The following is a 26,253-nucleotide window of genomic DNA, read 5'->3' as shown; positions in this document are numbered from 1 at the left end:
GGTGTATAAACAGGGAAGTAGTGAGTAGGAGCAGGGTGGTGATTTTACCTCAGTATATGATATTGTGAATCTGATACTGGAATAGTGCATACAGTTCTGGTGTCCACATTTTTAAAAGGATGTTGAAAAACTGGAGAGAGTGGAAGAGCCACACAAAGGATCCAGGATTGGAGAAAATGCCATATAATGAGAGATTTAAAGAGCTTAATGTATTTGGTTTATCAAAGAAAAGATTGAGAGGTGACTTGATTACAGTAAGTACCATCATGGGGTGAAAATCCTGGGTATTAAAGGGCTCTTTAACATAGAGGGGAAAGGCATAGCAAGAACCAATGGCACAGAAATGAAGCTGCTCATATTCAAATTAGAAATATGGCACAAAATTTTTAACACTGAGATGATTAACCACTGGAACAATCTACCATCTCCTGATGTTTTAAAATCAACACTGGATATCATTCTGGAAGACCGTCTTTACCCAAACTCAAGATATGGGGCTCAATACTGGGGTAACTGGGTGAAATGAAATGGCTTGTGATGTACAGGAGATCAGACTAGATGATCTAATTGTCCCTTCTGGTCTTAAACTCTATGTGTAAGGGGGGGAATAGTCCCGCTATTGTGGGGAACTTTCCTACCCTGGTGAAGTGGGCTAGCGAAAGGATCCGAGTCCTCGCTCCCACTTCCTTCACCCAGTGGCCTCCCTGCCCTTGAGGACTCCCCTTCCACTCTCCTGTCTGGCAGAGTCCTTGTAACCCCAACAAGGCTGGGCCCAAGATTCCTGGGGGGCTCAACCCCCAACCCTGCTGTGGTCACCTACGACAGGGGCTAGGGTGTCCCCACTCCGGGGTACTCTCTCTGCACTGGGCACTTCTCTGACCCGCTGACCATTACATACAAGTTAAAGCAAATGCAAGTTATTTAATCAACAATGGGAAAGGTTAAAGGAAACACATCACCCTGCTCCGTGGCAGGGAACATCACAAACAGTGTCTCTGGAATGTCCGGGCAGTTCACAGTCTGTTCCTTGTAAGTCCCAGGCCTCCTTCTCAGGCCCTGCCTGTGCTGCAGGGATGCTGTGGGTTGGACACTTGCTCTGGTGGTGGCCACACGCTCTCAGGCCCTAAGTGGTAGGACCTTTCTTCCCAGTGTCGCCCCCACCCTGTCGGGGTTACGATCCAAGCCTGGCCTGCAGAGCCTCTTGGCTGAGGCGTCTCCCTGTGCTGGGCCAGCTGCCCAGGGTCCCCCTCGCTCTCCCCAGCTGCTCACCGCACCCAGCTCCAGACTGCTCCAGCCCCAGCTCCACCACTCTGTCTCAGCATTGCTGCTGCTGCTCTGCTGCCAGCTCCCTGGGCTGCTTCTTCGGCCCCTCTGGCTCTGGTTGCTGCAGCTCTGCTCTGCAGGCTGCTTCTGTGACTCTGCTCCCAGCACTGACCTGCTTTCTGGGCTGCTTTTCTGGCCACTCTGGCTCTGGTTGCTGCAGCTCTCCTCCCAGGACAGGTCTGCTCTCTCTGGGCTGTGCCTCTGGCTTTGGGGCTGCAGCTCTGCTCCCAGGACAGGGTCTGCTCTCTCTGGGCTGCTTTTCTGGTCCCTCTGGATCTGGCACAGCTCTGCTCCCCAACTTAGCTCAGCCCCACTCTGTCTGAGCCAGGCAAATCCAGCTCACACGAAGGACAGGACAGGACAGGACCTCCCTGGCCTCCTGACTCTCTGATTAGCCTGCCCACCCTGTCATTCAGGCTGATCTGGAGCATTGGCCTCTCCCCATTGTTCCCGGGGGCTGTCAGTCTCAGGGTGCTGATTTCCCATCGACCCTTCCCCCTTTTTCGTACTGGGAGCTAGCCAACCAAAACACCCCCACTGAATTGTAGTAAGGGGGCAATAGTCCCCTTACATATGAATCTATGAGGGAACAGAATCTAAATCTCTCTCTCAACTGTGTTGGTTCTGCAAGGCTAACAGGAGTAAAAGAAATAAAATCTTTACTCAAGCAATTATTTTCTGGACCCCAGTCCCCCTCCAAAGGAGCTGGGGAAAAACACATTAATGCTGAGTGTGGTAGTAAAGGGTATGTTTTAGATAGGATTTTAATATACAGCTGACATGTATATTTATTCTTCTTCTAGTCAGTGCATTACAGTAATAAATAGGAGAGATTGTTTATGAATCAACAGAATTAAATATTAATTACACGAGGTGATAAATTCTGGTCTTTTTAGGAATTCACCAAAAGCCACTGAAGTCAATGAAAGTCTTTCCATTGACTTAAATGGGCTTTGGATCAGTCCCTTAATGCTGTTAAAATTCATTTGTTATTAAACAAACTTTCTATGCAATATTATGCCATAGCTATAATTTGTTATCAGAATGCAAAAATTCAGGACCAAACCTTCTCCTACTGAACTCTATGGTAAAACTTCCCCAGACATGAAAAAGAGCAGAATCGGGCTGTACATTTTTAATTGCACTGTATACAAATATGCACAAAAGACTAAAATACTGTAGTCACAAAACTCAAGAGGTTTCCATGAAGCTTACAGGAAAGTACAGCACAAAATCAGTGAAGTGACAAGTTTTTTTTTTCCAAAAAAATAATAAACCATACTTGATAGGTGTGGTAAACATTAAACAAAAAGACAAATGAACTGGCACAGTTTAACAACCTCATTTCTAAATGTGCTTTGTAATAATGCTCCTCCCAAGCTGCTGTTTTCCCAAAACATAATGACAAAAAGCCTTATTGTAACATCACTGTTTTATAGTGACAAATTTTATTGCATTGCCAACTGCGAGTTTAAAAGAAAAAGCTGTAGAAAGGATCCCAAAGCACCACCACCGCCCTTTTTTATTTTAGTGTGTGTGTGATTATCATCCAAAATAGCAACATAGCACTTTCATGTGTCACTAGTCTAGTTTAAAAAAAATAGAAGTTAATTAAAGAAAAGTGAGTTTTGTTTTTTTTCAAAAATAATATAAAGAACCCTTTCAGAATCAAATATTTCAATGATTAGAAATATGTTTAGCATGAAAGATAGAGCCCAACCCTGCAAAAATTCTTGAGTGCAATCTCAACGACTTCACTGGGACTGCTCGTGTGAGCAAGAATTTATGTGTGTGATTACGAAATTGGCAGGATCAGGCTCTTAGCTTTGCCCTGTGCAAGCTTTTGCACAATTGTCCTAGGCTAAAAAGCATAGATAAAGTACTAATATATACAAAAATTAGCTTTAGTCTTATAGCTTTAACCCTATTATTGCTAGACCAAAAGTGAGGATTTGGAACAATTCACATAATTCATAGAGGATAAAACTGAGATGCAGCTTCAGATGACTGAATTTCCACTTGAGCCATTTTAAACTGGGTACACTGCAGCCACTTGCGGAGTACGGATGAGCTATTGTTCATTTGTCCTGACCCTTGTAACATCCTCAGGCTGTGGTGGTTCACGTTATTCTGAATGGCTTGAAGGCGCAGTTGGAGTCCAGCAGATAAATGCTATTAAAACCAGCAGAAGGTTGAGTTTCTGTCTTTTATTCAATACATACATTAAATCAGGATGATGTAAGATTTTTTGCCAGGCGCGGATTTCTGAAGGAGAGGATTCCCCCTGCATGCCCCACCTCCCTTCATCCCAGGTGTCTTTCTACCTCATCTCCAACCATCGACCAAGATGTTGTCACAAGGGGCATGGATTTCAGGCCACCATCCCCAAAATCACTACGTTCTCAACAGCAACTTTAGGTGGAGCTTTCTGCACAGCCTTTATTCCCATCCACTCTTGACTGACAGGACCCATTGGTATGCCTCATCCTCATTTCTGTCACACACAGGGCCACTGAGCACTGACCATCATCATCCAACCAGCAGACCACAGTAGGTCAACGTTTAGGTTGACCTGATTTAGTTGGGGATTGGTCTTGTTTTGAGCAGGGGGTTGGACTAGATGACCTCCTGAGGTCCCTTCCAACCCTGATATGCTATGATTCTATGAACGTCAGGTGCTGTAGAACTGAAAGCCACCCTCTGAATCATGGGTTCTCAACCTGTGGGTCGATGTCAGGGGGTTATGGACCACCCTGCTTTCCTTAGCTAGTTACATGAGAGCAGAGAGGGCCTCCCACCTAGATCCTAGTTAGATGGAAGTCATGGGTGGCACAGCGTCTCAATACGGAAAAGGTTGAGAACTACTGTCCTAAATGATGCCTCAGCCCATTCAAATTTGGCACAGTCAATGCTGGGCCACTGAATGTCCCCAAATACCAAGCAGTTTGCATATTATAACGAGATGTATGTTGAAAAAATAATACGGAGTTTTTATGATGCATTGTCAGAGAGTTGGGAACTTGAGTCCAATAGTCTTATTTCTAGAGTACATTCAGACAAAGCAAAGAACAGAAATACCAACAAGCATGAAAGAACAAGAGAAAATAACTTACCTTTAGATTTGACTGAATCATTGGCAACCACATGGGTATTAGCTGTACGAAGAGACAACAAATGTTTTGTTAGTATACTATATGGGCCTATAAATCTGTTCCAGTTACAATGAGCCAGAGCAGGGTATAGCTAACTCATTTAGCCCTTTGAATGGATGGTGACACATGCTGAAAAGACTCACCCATAAATATGGAAATGTCTTTGTAAAAGATGGGCATGCTGGACATGTGGCATTCAGAGGTTAAGAGCCAGCTTTGATCATTTGTATCCTATTTCACAATAAGGAGCCATTAATGGTACTATTTTAAGACAATATTGATAGTTTAAAATAAAAATCCATTAAAAGGAATATTTCCCTGGAGGTGTTTTCTTAACACCCCGGTGCGCAGGTATTGGAATGGATGCGGTTCAAGCATTGCACAAAAAGGTGCACACCGCTGCAGATGTTGAAGAGCGAAAAGGATTGAGGCAGAAATTCATGATGATGCAGAACATTTTATATTCTGATCACTGACCATTGTTTTATAGGTGAACAATTGCAGGCATCCATGCTATACTCACACATCTAATTTAGGCCCAAGACCTCCTTTCACCATATAGCATGTGCAGCAGACAGTGAGCTGGGCATCTTAGTGCTGGGGCGGTGGAAAAGGAATTTTCCCTTCAGTATGCCAAGCAACTGTGGAGTTGCTGTACAGCTGTTATTGCAGCCCTCCATGGGGGGGATGGGTGAACCCATGTAGCAGTGGATCTTCCAGCCTCACCCTTGCCATGTCCTTATCCCTCATCTCCAACTGATCTGTGTGCATTGGCCTAAAAAAGCCCTCCGTGCACCCTACTCCCAAGAGATAGAAGGCTCACTCATCAGGATGAAAAAGTACCTCTTAGGCTTTGACCTATGCCTGGATTTATTTTCTCCAGGACAGCGCCTCATCAATCTGCACTCAAACCTCCCACTGACTTCCCTGGGAACTCTATTTGCAGAGCAACTGCAGGATCAGGGCTTCATATGGTCATACTCCAGACACCAACAGAGTAGGAGGGCTCTGGGAACCCATAATCCAAGAGCTGATATTTATTTCTGGCTATATCTCTTAACAGAACTTTTATTTGAGAGTAACTTTACATGACAAGCCTACAGAAACCATTTCTATCCATGCTCTCCAATATTAGTTTAACCACTGGGCATATTGTTCTGAAATGCTTCTCCAAATGGCATCAGAATTTGCAATTTACCAATTATGCTACTGAGAGTTTTGGGTTAAACCTAATCAGTATTGACAGCATTAGATAAAGCATCATTCCCCCTGTTCATAGAATGCTAATTGTTTGTCTGGCTGCATAACATAAATTTCAGTGCTGTTTTGCTAGTGGATCATATGCAGCTCTGTCAGTATTGATTACTTGGTCCACCAAATAAAGAACCATATGCAATCTTCCGCTTCTGCAGGCAGATGGATGCCAAAACAGATGGAACCCAGCCAGAGAATAGGGGAGCATTAGCTCAGTAATCTCCTTCCCTGGGACCTTGCAGAAGCTCCTCCACTGGAGCTCTGATTACCCAGATCTATGTGGGGTTTTGAGAGGCAGAAATAGGACAGTTAAAAGAGTACCCAAATTCCATGGCATGCTCCTCCTGCTAACTTCACAGACTTACCACTGGAAATCTGCTCAGGTGCTCATGCTGCTCCTATGGGAGCTAGCCAGTGGCAGCATGTTTCCTGCCAAAGGGGAAGGAAAACTGGTCGGGAAGCTGGGCAGAAACACAGGGTCTCTTATGTACCCCAAGATCCACACAAGGTTTAGGAGGACTGACCCCTCTGCCTTGGGGGATGGGGGCAGTGTTAGAAGGGAGCAAATCCTCTCCCTCCCACTCCCCCCACTGTCACCTAGCTGGATGGAGGTTGAAGAAATTGAGCTGGAACACTTGGATTTTTTTTCTTTCCATCTCTCGGTCAGGCTTTTCTCCAAAAGGGGGAATATGGATTAAAAATCAGTCCAAAAAGTACTGACAATAAAATCTGACAATCTATCCCAGGGGGAAGCATACACAGTGCAAGCAGGTGGGGAACATAACACCAATGGCTAAAAGTAGATGAAATCAGGAGGTGGACCTCTCGCCGCACCAGTCAAAGAGGAAGGGGAGTTGTGAGAAAGTGCTGCTCCCTGCCAGTGAGATGAAAGAAAGCTCCTCCTCTGCTTTTAGTTTAGGAAGATCTGCAGTCCCCTATCTTGCTCCACTTTCCCTGGCTTTACCCTCCCCCCATCTCATTCCTAATAAGGTTCCCCACCACATCAGCATCCTAGTAAACACACTTCCCGTAATCCATCTGGCAACATGTGACCCTCTGACTCCCCGTTGTGGTGGTCATTACAATTACACATTTTTCCTGTGTCTGTTGTGATGAAGTTGTACAATGGCCTTCTTGAACATTTTAATCACATCTGATTCCCTATTTAGAATAAGAAATACAGCAATAAACTTAACTAATGAAGATGGTAAGTATGCAGGTTTTAGTGGCAACCACTGTGCTAAAAAGGGGTGGGCTTGGTGGTGGTGATCTGATTTGCACAATGCAAAAAGCTCAGGAAAAGTATATTAAGAATGTGCTGAAACTGAATAAAAAAAATAAGATTATTTTTCACTCCACTCTCTCCTCCTCACCATTCTCTAGTGATAACTTATTTTCGTTTGAAAGGCTTACATCTACATAAAGGAAAGGTGCTTTGAAACATAAAATATATTCTACACTTAATTACCAACAAGGTCAAGGCAATACAAGATTTTCTAAATTGTCTGAAACATAATAAAAAACAACAATCAGCCAACAATCAGAGAGCCGTTATCTTTGCAACCTCTGCATGTAGGTTAGGGCCATGAACATTCAGGTCTTCTCTGCAACCCTTGAAAATAAGACAGTTTCAAAGCTGATTTGAGGTAAATTCCATGTTTGTAACTTAATGTTTTCCAACCTTTTTTCATTTGTGGACCCCTAAAAAATTTCAAATGGAGGTGTGGCCTCCTTTGGAAATCTTAGGCATAGTCTGCAGACCCTCAGGGGTCTGCGGACCACAGCTTAAAAACCACTGCTATAAATTATGGAGGTGCCAGTCATGGCTCCACAGTTAAAGTTGAGCTTTGCACTTAAAGCAGGGATTCAATCTCTTCGAAATGTAAATTACTGACATATACTCTCAATCTTAACTCCATTGTAACATAGTTTTTGCTTGGGAATTTATTGCAGAATTTGTGTGAGATGCCTTTTCTTTGGGTGGGAAGGCAGCTTTAAAATCCACCCTGGGCTTCATAGGATCCTGATTCATAGGTGCTGAATCAGTGCACCTCCTGGGAACCCTGTCCATGACCCATCCTGGGACAGCCTTGCCCACTTTTAGGGCCCCAACCCGCAGAGCTCAGGTACAGAACTGAGCTCTTTACCCTATTATAAATCTGAATTTTAACATTTGCTAATAGAACCTGAATCTTTTCAATCCAATCTGCTTCATGTTCAGTCATCCGCTAGGAAGTGAAATGCTATCTCATTCCAATGTCACCCTCTCCAAGAGAGGGTCCAAACACCACATTTACTGAAGGGAAATACATGAAGTGAGGCAGAGAGAGAGTATGTCTAAAATGTTTTTAGAAATTTCATTCTTTGATCAAGATATTGTCATGTAAGGAATGTTTAAGTAGCTGTCAAGGTTCCTTCCCCACTCTGAACGCTAGGGTACAGATGTGGGGACCTGCATGAAAACCTCCTAAGCTTACTTTTACCAGCTTAGGTTAAAACTTCCCCAAGGTACAAACTATTTTACTTTTTGCCCTTGGACTTTCGCTGCCACCACCAAACGTCTAACCGGTATTATTTTATTAGGAAAGAGTCCGTTTGGAAATGTCTTTCCCCCCCAAATCCTCCCAAACGTTACCCCCCCTTTCCTGGGGAAGGTTTGATAAAAATCCTCACCAATTTGCATAGGTGACCACAGACCCAAACCCTTGGATCTCCAGAACAATGAAAAAGCATTCAGTTTCTTAAAAGAAGAATTTTAATAGAAGAAAAAGTAAAAAGAATCACCTCTGTAAAATCAGGATGGTAAATACCTTACAGGGTAATTAGATTCAAAACATAGAGAATCTCTCTAGGCAAAACCTTAAGTTACAAAAAAGACACAAAAACAGGAATATCCATTCCATTCAGCACAGCTTATTTTCTCAGCCATTTAAACAAACAGAATCTAATGCATATCTAGCTAGATTACTTACTAAGTTCTAAGTCTCCATTCCTGTTCTGTCCCCAGCAAAAGCATCACACAGACAGAAACCCTTTGTTTCTCCCCCCCTCCAGCTTTGAAAGTATCTTGTCTCCTCATTGGTCATTGTGGTCAGGTGCCAGTGAGGTTATCCTAGCTTCTTAACCCTTTACAGGTGAAAGGGTTTTTCCTCTGGCCAGGAGGGATTTTAAAGGTGTTTACCCTTCCCTTTATATTTATGACAGTAGCTCTCCACAGTACTACAACAATATAACTCCATCGGCTGTTAATTTTAAAGGAGGCATGGTAACAGGGTATCAGGTATCAGTTTTAGCTTTTGTGTTACTGCTGGACACTAATGGCATTGCTATACTGCAACATAAGCCTGTGCTTGAGCCCGGGCTCAAGCCTAACCCCCCCTTCCATCTACACTGCAATTGTGCTAACCCAGCATTTGGACCCAGGGTCCCAGGACCCTGCAGGGTTGGAGGGTCCAAGCTCAAGTTAAGCCAGAACCCAAGGTCCGAGCCCTATTGCCTTGCAGTGTAGATGCAGCCACGCTTGACTCAGGACCTGGGAGTCAGCCGGACGTATCCCACAATTCCATGGGAAAATGTCCATAGTACTCTCTATCCCAACAATCTGCAATGCACTCTATTGGAAATGGAAGCCATGCCCCCTTTGTAAATGGCAGCAGCTCAGCGCTAACTCAGTCTCTCATAATCACCAATCTGCAAGCACACATTCAGAGAGCCTCCTGGGTTTGCAATGGAGAGTGAACAGATCAAGTCTTTGGCAAAGCGAACTGCTTTCTGGTAACATGCAGGGCAGGCAGTAAAGTTTTCCCACAGTGCATCATGGTCCTAGGGCTAAAGCAGCCACATTTCGGGGGGAGGGACGGGATGCTAGGGAATCTGGGATATGGTTACTTTGACTCAGGTCTGTGCACTGCAATATGGACACCAGAGCTCTAGATTTCAGCACAGGTTCGAAAAGTCTTAACATAAAGTCAAGCCCAGAGCTCCCTAACACGGGTCAGATGACTTGAGTCCCATTAACCCTGCGCTTACGTTGCAGTGTAGACATACCCTAAGAGGCTGAAAAAGAATAATACACAGTGGCTTGCTCTAATGCAATACAACAGCTCAACTATACAAAGGAACACAACTCATCTAGACGCACAGGACTAAGGACTGCTTTGCTTGCTGTTATTTCATCTAAAAACAGCTATCCAGAGTGGAAAAGCATCTATAATGCTAAAAGACTTGATTTATCCTGTGTGACCACCCCAGTTCTTTCCATTTCTTCTTTGATTTGGCTTGTTTTACTCAAGGAACACTGGTCATCCACAAGGGGAAAAATACTACTTTATTTAAACTTTGTACCAAATGCTGCAGGCCACTGATTCCCAAAGGAGTTTTGCACAAGCAAGGCAAGCACAACTTGGCCCTGGACTGGTGAATAGCCTATTGTGCTTTCCTAAAAGAACAGGATTCACCATCTAATTATATTCAGTTAAGAAAGAAACACACACACACAGGCATTTAATAAAACCAGACATTATTCAGGCACAAGTCTTGTGTTATCACCCTGAAATAATTTGAGTGCCAGGACATAAATGTGATCTGAAAAGGAAGCTGAGTGACACCAACATTGTTAGGAATTAGAAATTGGTCCAAAATGGAAATTTAAAATCCAGATTTTGAATGCTGCTGCTTGCAAAGTTCAGGGGTGTCTGAATGCAGACTTTGGATTCATTCTGTTATAGGAACTAGGAGTAAATAAGATACAAAGTCAAAATTCAAGGGCATTTTGTGCGCAGGGTTTTGGTCTATGCCTCTATGTTAGGAATTTTACTCTTTTAATGTTGTGAAGAGCTATATTCCTGCACTGACATTTAACCTCAGCCCCTTCTAGTTTCCCCTCCTAGGAAGTCTCTTAGAAAAAAGGTCCCTACGAATCCTTAAAAGAAGTATTCACAACATGTGATTCACCTACCTTGACAAATATAGTGGAATTGCATTCTTGTAAAGCCTCCATTAAACTAATCACATGCAGACACACCATTTCCACCATCTGAAAGAAAAAATATTAAATAAATATCCAGTGTAATAATATTGTGAACCCAGCCAACAGTCTCTAGGGATAGTCTCATTCCATTTTCTTGGCAGCTATACTGGGGCATAAGCTGTATGTTTTTTAACCACTGACATTTCAGGTTAAATATCACATGATGACACGGGGGACATTTCTATTTAGTAAGTCTTTCTCTGATGCAGAGCACCTATCTGTTAGAGTGCTCTATATATTTTAATTCCTATTGCACACCAAGACAAACTGTCTTCAGTTTTCTTCCTCTCAGTCATTGTTCCTTCTATATGTCCCTGTTGGGTAGTTCTTATCAATCATTGAGTCAGAAACTGGTATTTTTATTTACTGAATTCCTTTTAAAATTAACTTAGTCACAAAGATCAGATTTTATTTTTTCCATCTGAAGGTGATTTATTGTTCTGAATTGGCAGAGGGACCATGAATATATAAAATTATTTGATTTTATAGCATGAAATACGGCATATGGAAATATTAGCTTTTTGGTAGTAAACAGCATTTTATGTTTTATGTTCTGTAAATGCATAGGTACAAGGAGACAAATATCTTGAGATGGCAGTGAGTATTTGCAGTGCCTGTCTGAACTATGCATGTATTCCCCTATATAACAATAAATTTAGCTTTTCAGTATTGCTTGTCTCCTTCGAAGAGCTTTACAAACACGAACTAAATTGAACTTCAAAATACCCCTGTGAGAATAAGTATTATCCACATTTTACAGAGCACGTAGCCAAGGCAGAAAGTTTAATAACTTGTGCCAAGGGCCACAAAATGAGTCATTGTTAGAACTGAGATTAAAACTCAGGGCTTCCTAGTCACACACCTTTCCCCTTAGATTTGACCAAGCATCCGGCTAGTCAGAGGTAGAGGTCATGCAGAATTTCAGTTGATTTCACTAGGAGCTTCAGGCTTACAGCAGCAATTCCCAAACTGTGTTCAGTGGACTACAAGTGGGTCACAGAGCACTTAATGAGTAGTCCATTGACAGCGGGCTGGTCACCCAGGTTTCTCCACATTTCCAGAGGTTAAAATCACATGAAAGGACAGCTATAAATATATTAAGTACTTGTCTAATGTGACTTTAATGTAAACAATTGCTGTAGTTGGCACAAAAATATTCCAGCTGCAGTCCATGTGATTGCAAATGAAATGGAAAATGCCCAAACCATAGAGGGAATGGGAGGTAGTCTACATGATCATACATGAGCAGGGAGGTGCTCCACAAAGCAGTCTCTACATAAATAGGTGGCCCACATTCTAGAAAATGTTGAGAACCCCATGCTTAGAGGACTGGGCTATATGTGAGGAATCTCTGTCTTGGGCCTAGAATCAGAACCTTCAGAGCCAAACCAGCAATTACCATTTCAGCTAATGGAGAATATCCATCACTTTAGTAGAACCAGAAGCTCATGACGAGTCTGGCAAGTGAGAGACAAGACCACTGTGTACCTTGCCCATCTTAAGCAAGCTGTCAACCATGAGTGTGCAAACAGAGAGAACTATTATTCTAGCACTGTGCATGCTTTAGGGCCCGAACCTATGAGGTACTCAGCAATGGAAGTCAATGGGAGTTTATAGCACTTGGCACATATCCGGAGGCACCAGGAAATTTGCATAACATTGGGTCCTTAGTGAACTACACCTACATCCTGCACCTGCATGCTAAGCAGATGAATAAGATGAATAATCTGTAACAAATAACTAATTAAACAAATTTGGCTCATTTTCTGTTTGCGAAATGTCTGAACAGACGGCAGTCTTCTCAAATCATTCATTACTCAAAAATATTTGCTGAACGATCTCTGTGGATTATGCTCACTCAATAACTTCTTTGCAACCAGTTGACTGTGAGAGTTCAATATTGATCATTTGAACTGTTTTGACTGAATACATGGGTCACATGGTAAAAACTCAAACAAATATTTACAGAATCATTCTGAAGTATTTGATCAATTTTGCGATGCAAACTCAGAAGCTCTAACACTGAATAGCACTAAGATCCAATAGAAGTGAATAGCACTCAGATCCTTGTTCAGATCACTACAGGGTAAAACTATTGCTAGCTATCTTTCCCTTTGAACTCTCAAAGGTAACATATACTGCACAGCCAAAAGTAGCACAATTGCTTCACAAAATTATGCATAGTCCCATGTATTCAGTTTTAAACTTTAAACCTAAAGTTTTGGTTTGGTTTTATATATATCTGTAATAAACAAATCTGTATACAGCATCTAACTCACCACTTTGTTATGTGCCATAAGCTGTAGGATACTAGGTGTCACTCGGCTCCAGAACTCCAGAGCTGTAAGGATGGCTGTAAAGCTAAACTCATTTTGATTTTGGACCGTAGGGGCTACTGCTGTTTGTTCACAATACACTGTCCAGAGCTGAGCAAATATAAACGCATGGAAGAGGGAACACATGTGCAGCACTGATGTCTGTGGAAAGAGTAACAAGAAAAAAATGTTTTTCTCGAAAAAGTATAAAGTACTTTCCCCATCAAAGTACCCCCATTATCATAAACCTCCATCAAATTAAATCCCCCAAGAAGTTCTCCCGCATCAGGTACTCACTGATCAAATCCACCATAACTATCAAAGTGTTTCTCTCGTTGCAGTAAGTGAAAGGCATCTGATAACAGCTCATGCATGTTGAAATAATATGTTTATATTTACACCCTAAAAGCCCAATCCTGCAAACAGATCTGCACATACAGGCCCTTACCTGTGCAGATGTGTAACCCACACACCTTCTGAGTGTGGTGTTCTGTCCCATCTAGTGGCACCGAGACCACTTAGAGACGGTTAAATCAGTCTGCTCTACAGCCTTAGCTAACAGCCAGTTGGCTTTTAGCTCATGCTGTAGAGTTCATGCACTAAGCTTCAGAAGCCTCAGGTTCAATCCTGCCCGCCAACAACAGGGGTCTGTCGGCATTACAGATGCACTACGGGGTATTAAAGTAAGGGTCAGAGTGTGAAGACCACTTTGTCCTTGGGAACCAATCCTGCTGAGTTTACTGGGGTAAAACGCTCATTGCCGTCAATGGGAGGCCTGTAGGAATATGATCTTAAACATGCTACTGCCCAAGTCAGTGGGAGTGTGAGTTTCCCAAGGAAACATGTATCCATACAAAATAAATCATTTTACATCAATTTCTTTTAATCTGCAACCCAGCTCCATCTTACCAGAATATAAACACCCCAAAACACCTCTATGTTACAGTCCCATAATGGGAACTTTGCAAGACTCGCTGTGCAGTTTTACAGATGTACCCGAGCATGAGCCTTTAATAATAAATGTTAGATATAGTGATTTCTGACAGACACGCCAAAGAGCTGTCACGATTCCTAGACATGTCACTAGTTCATTATAAAAAATGTTCTACTGTAATTCAGGTCATAGATATTTTCTCTGTTTAAAAGTGCAACAGTGATTCATGACCAATGCCACTATGACTGCACCAAACACTGCCAGGGTTGCTTGGTAACTGGAGGGAAGTATTTGAAAGAGCAAAAAGAACTAGAAGGAATGAATGGGAAGCATCAGTCTTGAATGGGTGAGGGGAGGCCAAGTACTAGACAAGCATGTGATCATTCTACTTCTGTAGTTAATAAACTCCTATTTATTATTTATTTAATAAACACATACTGCCTGCTGCATCTATGTTAATTATTGTCATAAATGGTTTACGATTTGCAACATCACTGTTCATCTTCAAAGCACTTGACAAATCAAGCTGGGCTTGAGTCCATCTGTTTGCAAATATTAAGTCTTTTTTTAATCCTCACACTACCTCTGTGATGTAGGTTAGCAAGTCTTATTAGAATAAATAGAATAGAATAGAATAGAATAGAGATATTTAGTCACTTGCTAAAGGGAGAGTCAATGTGGAGCTAAGAAAGCTAGACTAAGGACTCAGAAATTTCCATCTCCCACTCCTGTGCTCAGACCACTAGACAGTGATGCTCTCAAACAATAAAATATCTCTAGCAAGCTGATGTTTAGTGAATTTATCACTATGAATTTCTATGTCTATTGGGGCAGTTACCTTAAGAAAGACTGGGCAGGTTTGGGTTTTCTTTTCTGAATTATGATCATAAGTTTTTTATTATGCTTCCAGTTTCCTATATCTTATGAAGACAGCAGCCTGCTAACTTTGGGCAGTTTTAGTATGGTGGGACCATTATTGAACTACAAAGTGGGCAGTGTAACTTTAAAACACTCAAACAATACTGTTGGAATATTTTACATGTACAAGGGGTACCATCTGGGAGTTTAAGCCACTTTAAATAAGGCATTAACATGAAGTTGCTTTTAAGATATCCAGATGAGGAAAAGTTGTAAGATGCATCTTCACCTCCCTGAAAAAAACCACAACTGGTTAAGTGTTTGCAATACTAATGGCATTGCATATGGTGTATCATCTTAAACCCCTGGAATCCCTTACCTTTGATTGCTCTGGAAACCCAATCAGGATAACAATAAGGTGGTCTGCGATGTGGGAGCCAGCATCCAGAGGAATTGGCATGCAAGATGAGGGAAAATTCGGACAGACGACGTTGTGTGTCAGAGACCCCAGAAGTAGCCAGGAGAGTAAACGAATATGAGATACACATTCGATGAATTCTTTGGGCCTGTCAGAGAACAACTGATTTTTACAATGCAAGTGACCTTTGCTTTCTCTCATTAACTGGGAATCCCGTATGTTTGCAAAATGCTGCCAGTGCTTGCTAGAGTCGAAATCGTTTGGACAGCCTGTGGGAATGGCAGGTGGAGCTGCGTTTGGATTGGCTGACCTGGCATGGCATTAACATGCCCAGCAGCACTTGTTCTGTCCTTGCAAAGCAGAAATTCTGCACCAGGCTGATGTGGCAAACTCACAGAGCCACACGCAGTGATTATTTGGATATAAATGATCAAAGGAGCTGTATATCATGATTCCTCTGTATATTAAAGACTGGGGTTATGGCACTGGGCTGTGATTCATAAGATCTAGACTCAGTTCCCAGCTCTGCCAGAGATTTCCTGGGTGACCACGGGCAAGTCACTGGATCTCTCGGGATCTCACTTCCCCACCAGTAAAATAAGGTTAATAACACTTCCTTTCTCCCACCCTTTGTCTGTCTTGGTCCATTTAATTTGTAAGTTTTTTGGGGCAGGGACGGTCTCTGATTAAAAGATCATACATCGTCTAGCACAATGAGACCCTGATCTTAGCTGGGGTGTCTAAGTGTTAGTGTAACACAAGAATAACAATAGTTTCCATAAATTTCATCTCAATCCAAGATCCCCTGGCTTTCACAAAGCCTGGAATTTAGATTACTTAGTCATCTGAATTCAGAGGCACTGAGAAGAAACGAATTTCAGGTCAGAAAGCAGTTGCCTAGCAGACCTCTGACTGCCATTTTTCATTATTAATTTAATATCAACAGTGATTCAAAACACCCATGAGGCATAACAATAATACATTTATTTTATTCATTGGCTTTTCTCTGGTGTTCAGCACCTAGGACCTGGGGCTTCACAAACATTAATTATCCTCATTTTACACATGGCGAACTGAAGCCCAGGGAGATAATAAATTAAAGTATATGTACAGCTTCACAGATTAAATCCAAAGAACCTCTCATATTGTGAAGTCTTTTTTTAACAGATCACCTTCAGAATGGGCCCAATCCTGACGCCCCACTCATTTACATTCACTCCTTACACAGGCAAACTGCAATGAGTAAGGAGTCAGGAGTTGGCCCTATATAGCTAGGTTTACAACCAGAACTGATTGAATACTTTCATTCGGTTTTACTATGAACTCAGATTCTCACATCCTTATTCAAATTCATCCCTGATGTAACTTCACTGAAGCCAATGGAGTTACATCATGGATCCATTTGGGACCATGATGCAACACTACTGAGTGATAAAGTACCTAGGGGTGACAGTGGACGAGAAGCTGGATATGAGTCAGCAGTGTGCCCTTGTTGCCAAGAAGGCCAATGGCATTTTGGGATGTATAAGTAGGGGCATAGCGAGCAGATCGAGGGACGTGATCGTTCCCCTCTATTCGACATTGGTGAGGCCTCATCTGGAGTACTGTGTCCAGTTTTGGGCCCCACACTACAAGAAGGATGTGGATAAATTGGAGAGAGTCCAGCGAAGGGCAACAAAAATGATTAGGGGTCTGGAACACATGACTTATGAGGAGAGGCTGAGGGAGCTGGGATTGTTTAGCCTGCAGAAGAGAAGAATGAGGGGGGATTTGATAGCTGCTTTCAACTACCTGAAAGGGGGTTCCAAAGAGGATGGCTCTAGACTGTTCTCAATGGTAGCAGATGACAGAACGAGGAGTAATGGTCTCAAGTTGCAGTGGCGGAGGTTTAGATTGGATATTAGGAAAAACTTTTTCACTAAGAGGGTGGTGAAACACTGGAATGCGTTACCTAGGGAGGTGGTAGAATCATAGAATCATAGAATATCAGGGTTGGAAGGGACCCCAGAAGGTCATCTAGTCCAACCCCCTGCTCAAAGCAGGACCAATTCCCAGTTAAATCATCCCAGCCAGGGCTTTGTCAAGCCTGACCTTAAAAACCTCTAAGGAAGGAGATTCTACCACCTTCCTAGGTAACGCATTCCAGTGTTTCACCACCCTCTTAGTGAAAAAGTTTTTCCTAATATCCAATCTAAACCTCCCCCACTGCAACTTGAGACCATTACTCCTCATTCTGTCATCTGCTACCATTGAGAACAGTCTAGAGCCATCCTCTTTGGAACCCCCTTTCAGGTAGTTGAAAGCAGCTATCAAATCCCCCCTCATTCTTCTCTTCTGCAGGCTAAACAATCTAGAATCTAGAATCTTCTGCAGGCTAAACAATCTAGAATCTCCTTCCTTAGAGGTTTTTAAGGTCAGGCTTGACAAAGCCCTGGCTGGGATGATTTAACTGGGAATTGGTCCTGCTTCGAGCAGGGGGTTGGACTAGATGACCTTCTGGGGTCCCTTCCAACCCTGATATTCTATGATTCTATGAAAGTTGGGGTTGTTGAAACATTTAACATTGAATTGTCTTTGTTTCAACATCCATCATCAAATCATACCCACTGTCATCACTAACTGCATTCCCTTTAATCTGGCAAGAACCCCAGAATTATTGTGGGAATTTCTGCCTCATTGCTCTTCTTTTGGGGACAAAAGTGCTCTTACCCCTGTTGCATTGCAGAAGGAGGATGGTACAGCCATGGCAAGTAACGAATCACAGCTTTATTATCTCTGTGATTTCCTCGTGTAATTTCCATAGCTGCAATCTGAGCTAAACCAACTTTGAGATGTCCACCAAAGGTGTCTTCATGCAGTGGCTGGGAACACGTCTTCATGTGACTCTGCAAAGTAAAGATCTGATTTTCTATCCAGTAGGGTATTGCACTAAATCCACTTTATGCAAATTCTCACATATTGTCTGTTCACCTTCAATCACCCATACAAAGAAAGAGGCAACATGTGCATGCATCCTTTCTATCAGCAAACCCTGTAACTATGTATGCAAACTAGCTTTTGCATACTCTATTCATTTAATTGCACATCAAAGGACTCAATCTTTTCACAAGGTAATATAATTTGCACAAGAAATTACCAGCTTTACCCAGGCAAATAGCCATTTGCCTTTTAAAATACAGTATTTTGCCTCTTCAGTGGGTGAGAGACCATTTTGCATGGCTCATTTTTTGTGAGGACATTTAGGCCCTGAAAATCTAAGGGCAATGTTGTATCAATTGAGTGGCATATGCTTATCCCTGAGAACGTATTTTATAAAACACTGTTGTGAGCTGTAATGCTTAATTGGTGCTTCTTGAGATTCCTCCATATTCCCAAATGTGCTAACTCTGAATTGTCTATTGCTATTGCAGATGATGGCAGTGTCAACTGGTGTCTGGTTTGCTTAAAGGGACAAAATGTCCTTTGCACAATAGAGGCCATATTATCAGCTGGAATAAATTGCTATAATGGCACAAAAGTCAATAGACCTATGATTTTCATCAGCGGAGGATCTGGCCCCAGTAATTTTAGTTCAACAAATGAAAATCATTTAACTGAACTCCTGTTTCAGGAGTGCAAAATCTTCCAGCACAGACAGACAGACAGATCTTTTGCTTATGTTCAGATAGTGAAATTTATAAATTCAGCTTTCCTGACTTTCTAGAAATTTACATTTTATTCCAAGAGAAAACAAAGACCATAAATAACCGAACACAGAAAATAAATGAGAATATGGCTATGCTGAGACATTATCATGTGCAAGTCTAATATAATGCACTAGTTACTAATACAGGACTGAGAAAGAAATGCACAATTAAGGTCTCTTCCACAGAAAAACACTTTATCAGAACTAAACTAACAACTTTTAACTAAATATTTATTCAGCAAACTTCACCTCTTTTTTTGTTCATTGAATGTCTGCAAACACTGCTTTCCTTAGATTTATTCATTAGCTGATGAACAATTTCCCCCTTTCAAATTCAAAGCCTTGTTATTCACAATTTGAAATCCCAAATCAAGTTGTGCTCCTAGGTTGTGATTGGTCATATAAGTCACATGATATTGTTCCCATCACCTGGATTGGCTAGTGTGACTCTGACCAACAGAAGGAATACTCGCAGAAAACAAATGTACAATGTGGATAAACTTAAAATCCACTTTCCAGGGACATTTGCGTTAGTGAAACCCAGTCAATATGAACATTCATGTAAAATGAGTATGAATGGGCATGAACATGGATGATGTGGACTTGTTTAAAATGCTGACTGAACATTTGCAGGTTTTTTGGTTTGGTTTGGTTTTTCCAGTATTTGTCCCGTTATATAGGAGACATACAATATGTTTCTGTCTGCATCCCTTAAAAAAGTAAATCCAAAAAGGAAGAGGCTACAGCTTTTCCACCTACAAACTTTCCAGACTAAATATATACTTGCCTTTACATTTTCCAAACTGAACCAGAACCTCAATAAACCATTAATTAAAATAATGGTCATATTAGCTGGCTTTCTACTGTATTCCTTCAAGCAGTCTGATTCGTATCTCATATGGGCTGAATCCAAGCAACCTAAAATTTGGAAATGCTTTGATTCTGATCCAGATTTCAACCCCCAAATCACAAAGTTTAGGAGTTTGCTCCCTGGTTTAATTTTGTCCCATGAAAGACAGATCTATGAAGAACAGAGAAGGGGGCTTAGTTCAGGTCCATCGCTTGCTATACAAGGACTAACAATAAACATGAAGAACTTTTAGATTCTGCAAAGACTTATGCAGCTGTGTAATTGAAGCAAGTCAAGGTGGATGAGGTGGTAATATCTTTTACTGGACCAACTTCTGTTGCATGTAGTGGTCAGAGGGCTATAGATGGTGACACCTCTGGGAATGATGTTTTGTTTCTTGCATTTACTCAGAAAGTAGATGTCGCTGTTCAGTTTTTCTTCCTTTTTCTTCATGTGGCAGAGTTTCCATTTCAGATGGAAAAATTTGATTTCTTCCTTTGTTGTTTGCAATGTTGTTGTAGCCGTATTGGTCCCAGGATATTAGAGATACAAGTTGGGTGAAGTAATGTTTTATTGGACCTTTTACCTCACCCACCCTGTCTCTCTAATATCCTGGGACCAACACAACCACAGGCACCAGTTTCCTCCAGGTACTCAACCTCCTGCTCGACCCCAGGCCTCACCCCCACTTGAGCCCTTCCTCCAAATCCCCACCCCTACCCTGTCTCTTCCTGCCCCCGCTTGGCCCCAGGCCCTGCCCGCACACCCACCCCACCTCTTCTCCCAAGCCCCATCCCTGCTCCATCTCTACCTGCCCAGTTCCGCCCCCTCCCCCAGTGCACCCCATCCCCACTCCTCTCTCCTCTCCCCTCCCCCCCCCAGCACCTCCAGCACACTGCAGAACAACTGATCGAAGCAGGCAGGAGGCACTGGGAGGGAGGGGAAGGACAGAGCTGGCTGCCGGTGGGTGCTAAGCACTCCCTAGTTTTTTTCCTGTGGCTGCTCCAGCCCTGGAGTGATGCATTTGCATGAGCTTTTGCAAGATTGGAGCCTTAAAGAGATGGCAACAATTTAGTAAAATGGGAAAAGAAAAGGGAAGAAGAAGGAATAAAAAAAAGTATGCGAGAGAGCGAGCTCTTTTGGGGAATATTTCACAGAGAGAGGTAATCTGAATATATTTACAAAGATATGGTTTCCATTTATGGTTTCAATCAAATTCACATTTTCTGTGGGATAAGTGTACAGGATGAGTCTCCCTTAGTTTCACCACTGATTCATTTTTTAGTATATTTGGAAAGTAATTTAGAATGTGCGAATAATTTTTTAACAGGGAAAAATCAGAGTGGGATGGGAATTCAGTTCAGTTGAAAATGATTAATTAGTTCATGCTTTAGAGTGGATCACTACTCCAGTGCAAAAGAGGAAAAAAGCAGCTTCCCCTACTGGAGCATTTCTAAAAGCTGAATGGGGTTCAAGGCAGACATTCAATAGGGCAGGAACTGGAAGCAGAGATATTTCTCTCTTTAAAAAATTTCTTGTGGGTCTCAACAGAAGCATTTTTTTTAAGGTTTTACCCAGGATTCCTCCTCATTTGTGTGGCTCCCTGCAAGAACACGTTCGTGTGAAGATAAAAGATGAACTGGTAGCATGAGGCGATCTAGTGCACGGTCACTACTTTTCAGAAAAAGACTGACACATTCCAAACCTTGGCATATAAGGGAAGCAGCAGACTTTGCCCATTGTCCCTTACAGACTGACCTGTGCTGCAAAATGCATTGGAGCAAATCAACAGCTCTTTAGGCACAGGCTAGAAGTGAACGTGGGAGATTAGTATTGGAGCCTCCCTAGAACTATGCGTATGTCAGAGCCCAGGGTGCAATGTGTGAATGACGGGAATATGTTTTCTTGCTAGTTAGAATTAGGCAACACTAGCTGTACTAGATCTGTTAACTGAGCCTTAGATCACACAAACACAATTTGGCAACTGCTTGATTTGACTGTGTTCAGTGATGGAGTGACCTCTGATTCTGCTGACGAACTTCCCCTTGGATCACTGAGTTCCTGTTGTTCAGACACTAACAGCCTTTTGCCAGATTTTAGCATTGGCTGCATCTTTTACAGCTTTTGGACTCTCTTCTGTACTTCAGAATGACCTCTGTTCCATACTCCCAAACCATCAATTTGTCTTGCAAGCTTTGTATGGGTTACAAGTAGCAAGACCTGTTTACATCCCCTCCTGCTTTACTTTATGTGCTAACTGGATGAAATCCACTCCTGTGCAAGGAAGCAGCACTAGATCAACAGACCATTTAAATCCCCCTTAACACCATTTTTGAGGATGTAGGAGGTATTTAAGCAGTGCTATTGATATACCTGTGCTTCCCCTCTGCTCAGAGGTGAATTTCAACCACTGTGCATGTATTTTCAGCTCCAAACTATACTCAGAGACTTGTTTAGAGAGACAATGTTACAATTTAAGTTGTATAAATAAAAATAAATTATTAGTAATAGTTATTTATTTTACAAAACTTAATAATAATATAAATATTTATATGGGATTTTTTAAAATTAAAATATTGTATTTTAATGTAAACATTTCTCTGGCATGTTTGCTATCCAAACATTGCAGCATCAGGCTAATGTATAAGAATCAGAAAATAACACTGACTAGAAACCAAAGAGAAACTTACTAGTCTATTTCCTTTGTCCAAACTGAATGAAATGCATCATCACACATGAGGAAAAGAAAACTGGAATTTTAAAATTATTACAATTTTAGTAGCACATGGTTAAATCATACACCCCTAACAAAGACAAGTAATGTCTGCGTGTGTGTATAAGGGATGCAGGATTGGTCCATTAAAGCAGAATTAGTAACATGGATACAGAAATTTATTTTTCTGTATATGATTGTTTAACCTGACTGTCCCTTCCAAAGCAATCTTTGTATGATATTATTTTTCAGCATCCACATTTCAAAAAATGAAACCTGTGTTTTTATTTGTGTGCTTTGCATATTCAAATCCAGCCCTAACTTCAGCCCTTTCCATAAGCTACTTTCTTGTTTTTCCCTGAAGAAGTGACTAACCTATGATAACACTAGCTTTAAAATGGAAATCTCTCTGTTGGTCATTTTCATATAGGTCCCTCCAACTATGCTATTTACAGAAAGGATGAAAGTCATAATTAGCAAATACAATTTGGGTCAACATATCCCCGTACCGTACTCACCTTTAATTTGGTTAAGGTATGCATATCAGCAATAAAATCCAGCACATCATTAACGTACTGCCTCATGCACTCCATTGCTGCTGTTCCACACTAAAAAAAAAAAAAAAACACAAAAAAACTGAATTTAATCATCTGGTTTTTGACATATTCAGGTTTCTGGATTTATCTCATGTTCACTGAAAAACATCTGTTTCTTGACTGCTTCTGATGGTGTACCATTTAAACTGAAATATTCCTTGGGAGTCTTCTTTGCAGTGAAGTTTTCCCCATTATCCAGAAGCGTATACATAAAGCAGCCAATCACAGAATTTCTCATCAGTGACTGTAATAAAAGGTTAAGTGAAGACCTTTTCAAGAATATTAGTACAGTGTCCTCCTTGAACTTTTCATGGGGCCTGAATCAAAGTTCACTGATGTCAAAGGGAGTCTTTCCATCAGCTTCAATGGGCTCTGGATAAGGCCCCCAGTCCCACAACTTTTCAAGCAGCTGAGCTCTCCTCTGAGGCAAATTGGTGGGCTGAGCCCTAAGAAATTGAAATAGAACCACAGGCATGGATCCTCTGTGTTCATAAGAACGAGTCCAGTTCAGGAAACTTATGTAAAGAACACAGTCATTCTTCCTTGCTCACAAGTTCCCAGTGAAGATGGCACCAGAAAAACTGCTTTTTAATCACCGAGCTAATGCTTTTCACTTGTTAACAGAGACGACTGTGTGCACCACAATTTTTGCTAGCAGAGGTTAGTGGAATATTTTCATTGACAAAGTACTCAAAAGATCAGCACTTTGCTGCCATTTCAAATTAACTAAAAAAAAAATTGTAAAACATGCTAAATTTAGATCACAATAGTTTTCACTTCAAAACATGTAGGGTTTAAAAAAAGGTAAGTGTTTTCAGAGTAGCAACAAAAGTACTGTCTTCACAACACTTTGGGAACATGCAAAATTCTGGGAGTCCAAACTGGACAAAGCAAAACGGTGTAAGACTTTTTTTAAGAAACTGAAACAAACCCCCCTCCATAATTACAAATAGCCTTAGGGAAATAGATACAATAAAGACAGTTTCTTTCCTTCAACTCCTATTTAAATGAAGAGGACAGATGGCACATTGGGCTCAATCATGAGCCAGCCTACACACCAGCAGCACAGGGGAATTAGGGAGTATAAAACATGTCCCTATGCTCTTGCATGAGCTATCTGCATTTCAGTCACAGGTGGGTAAGCAGCTGTGCCAGCATACAGGGAGAAGTAATCTGTGCCAGGAAAGGGGCTAGCTTGCATTACCTCCCCCATGGAGCAAAAGGGGAGCAGGGACCAAACTGTGATGCAATAAAGTCACAATTTAGTCTGTGCTCTGTTCCTGGGAAGTGCAGTTGTGCATGGCCCCTTACTCAGGGCACACTGCCAGCTGCCAGTCTAGCCCTCAGTTAGTAAAAGATCTGCAAGGCACATGCCGAGCAATGCAGTGAATTAAATTACCAAGCTAAACATAGGTCATGCCAGAGAGCTCTTCATAAAAGCTTTGTGAGAAGGTGCATACAGCTGGTGGAGTAGTCACCTTCATCCAAAGGCAGAATCCTCTGAATCTGAGGGGTTGATTTTCAGGAGTAGTGAACGCCCACAATTTCAGCTGAAGTCTGTGGGAGCTCTGGCTGCTCAGCACCTCTGAAAATCAAACTTCTATAAATTCAGGATTATTCTGGGTCCAGTACACTTACTGCATTACAGGACACCATTGTTTTATCAAATTTCATATCTTGCTTCCCAGAGTGGCCAATACCTATAGCTTTAAAAGAAGAAAAAAGTCATAATGCAGCTGCCCTGTAATGCAATACTGTATGTTGGGAAAGAATATTCCTCTTTGACCCCTCTAGTAAATGGTGTGCATCCTAAACATGATTTAGTTGGGGTTGGTCCTGCTTTGAGCAGGGGGTTGGGCTAGATGACCTCCTGAGGTCTCTTCCAACCCTAATCTTCTGTGATTCTATGAACTGATCACCTTTTACTGAGCATAAACAACAGCCAGTGTTGTTTTTGTTCATAAAATTATTCAGCCATAACTGAGTTTTAGTTACTGAAATTTGAGAATCTGCTCAAATTCTATATTTAAGCAGCTGACCCAAGTATTTCTCATTTTTCTATGTTAATATAAATCTACATGGTGCTGAACTATAACACTTTCTGCCTGTTCAAATGCTATGCCTGTCAGTTCTCCTGACAGGATAACAAACAATAAAATAAGGTCACTGGCAGCCCTGTCAGTGTCCCCTCCATCCAGTTTACGTGGACTAAGGATTCCACATTGGTTCTTTTAAACTGAGTGATGGAATTATAAAAGATATTGTGCGCAAACCTCCTGAATAATAAACCTCTATTGCAAGAGATTTCTCTCCTACTGTTTATTCAGTTTCTTTCGGCAGGAATATGTTGCATTCAAACAGCAGAACAACTTTCTCTTCTGTTAGTTCTTCTAAAGTGAACAATTTATTCCATGTCTTGTTATATCGAGACCAATCTGGCTATTTTGATAAAAATAAAATTAAAAGGTTCTGTTAGGAGAGGTATTAATTATCATTGTGGCTTGGAGTTAAAAGTCATAGAATCACAAAAGTTAGATATAGAAAAGACCTGTTCGGTCATCTATAGTGCTGGTGAGACTTGCACATAGAAAAGCAGTCTGCAAACCCTGCAGCAGATTTGGAATGACTAAGGACAGGTCCCAGACCCTATCTATTTACTGGTATTTGTGCTACACCCAGCATGATAAATATGAATACCTTACAGGATTATTTAACTTTCTTCTTTACCTGTGTCTTTCTTTTGGGAAAGTGGGGGCAACAGTCTGAAATCTCCCTGCCTTATGACATCTTTTGGGGCATTCAGCTGGTCTGCTCCCCAGTTCAGTTTTCTGGAGACTAGCAAGGTAACTCCTACTTGACTGAGAAGCCCCACTGAAGTCAATGGGACTTGTCATGTGAGTAAGACTACTCATATAAAGTAAAGGCTGCAGGATCAAGTTGCGTTACTTTAAATTTTTCTCAACATTCTATAAAAATGAATCATCCAAGCTTCTATCTTCAATGCCTTGGTAAGCCAGAAGAGAAACAAAAGTAAGAGAAAGGACATTTCCATTAACAATCTGATCATCAGAACTGAGTGAGACATTTTTAAGAAAAGCAGTAACAAAGAGATGGAGTGTGGTTCAG

At 41.6% G+C, this 26,253-nt stretch overlaps 1 protein-coding gene across 3 annotated transcripts in view; it reads right to left on the bottom strand.

Moving 5' to 3' along the window:
* Positions 1–2,131: 2,131 nt before the first annotated feature.
* The window catches only part of UNC79 (unc-79 homolog, NALCN channel complex subunit), a 153,309-nt gene continuing 129,187 nt past the window's right edge, over positions 2,132–26,253 (bottom strand). For all 3 annotated transcript variants that reach the window (XM_084631257.1, XM_084631258.1, XM_084631259.1), the window contains exons 46-52: positions 23,050–23,139; positions 17,993–18,168; positions 15,245–15,431; positions 13,038–13,235; positions 10,687–10,764; positions 4,437–4,478; positions 2,132–3,495 (exon numbers count right to left, since the gene is read on the bottom strand). In XM_084631257.1, coding sequence (XP_084487383.1) covers positions 3,295–3,495; positions 4,437–4,478; positions 10,687–10,764; positions 13,038–13,235; positions 15,245–15,431; positions 17,993–18,168; positions 23,050–23,139 — 972 coding nt within the window. In that variant the 3' untranslated portion in view covers positions 2,132–3,294. The remainder of the gene's footprint in view (positions 3,496–4,436; positions 4,479–10,686; positions 10,765–13,037; positions 13,236–15,244; positions 15,432–17,992; positions 18,169–23,049; positions 23,140–26,253) is intronic.

The sequence above is a fragment of the Lepidochelys olivacea genome (genome assembly GCF_965140295.1).
Source record: "Lepidochelys olivacea isolate rLepOli2 genome assembly, chromosome: 6".
NCBI lineage: Eukaryota > Metazoa > Chordata > Testudines > Cheloniidae > Lepidochelys > Lepidochelys olivacea.
This window is presented reverse-complemented; position numbering and strand designations above follow the sequence as displayed.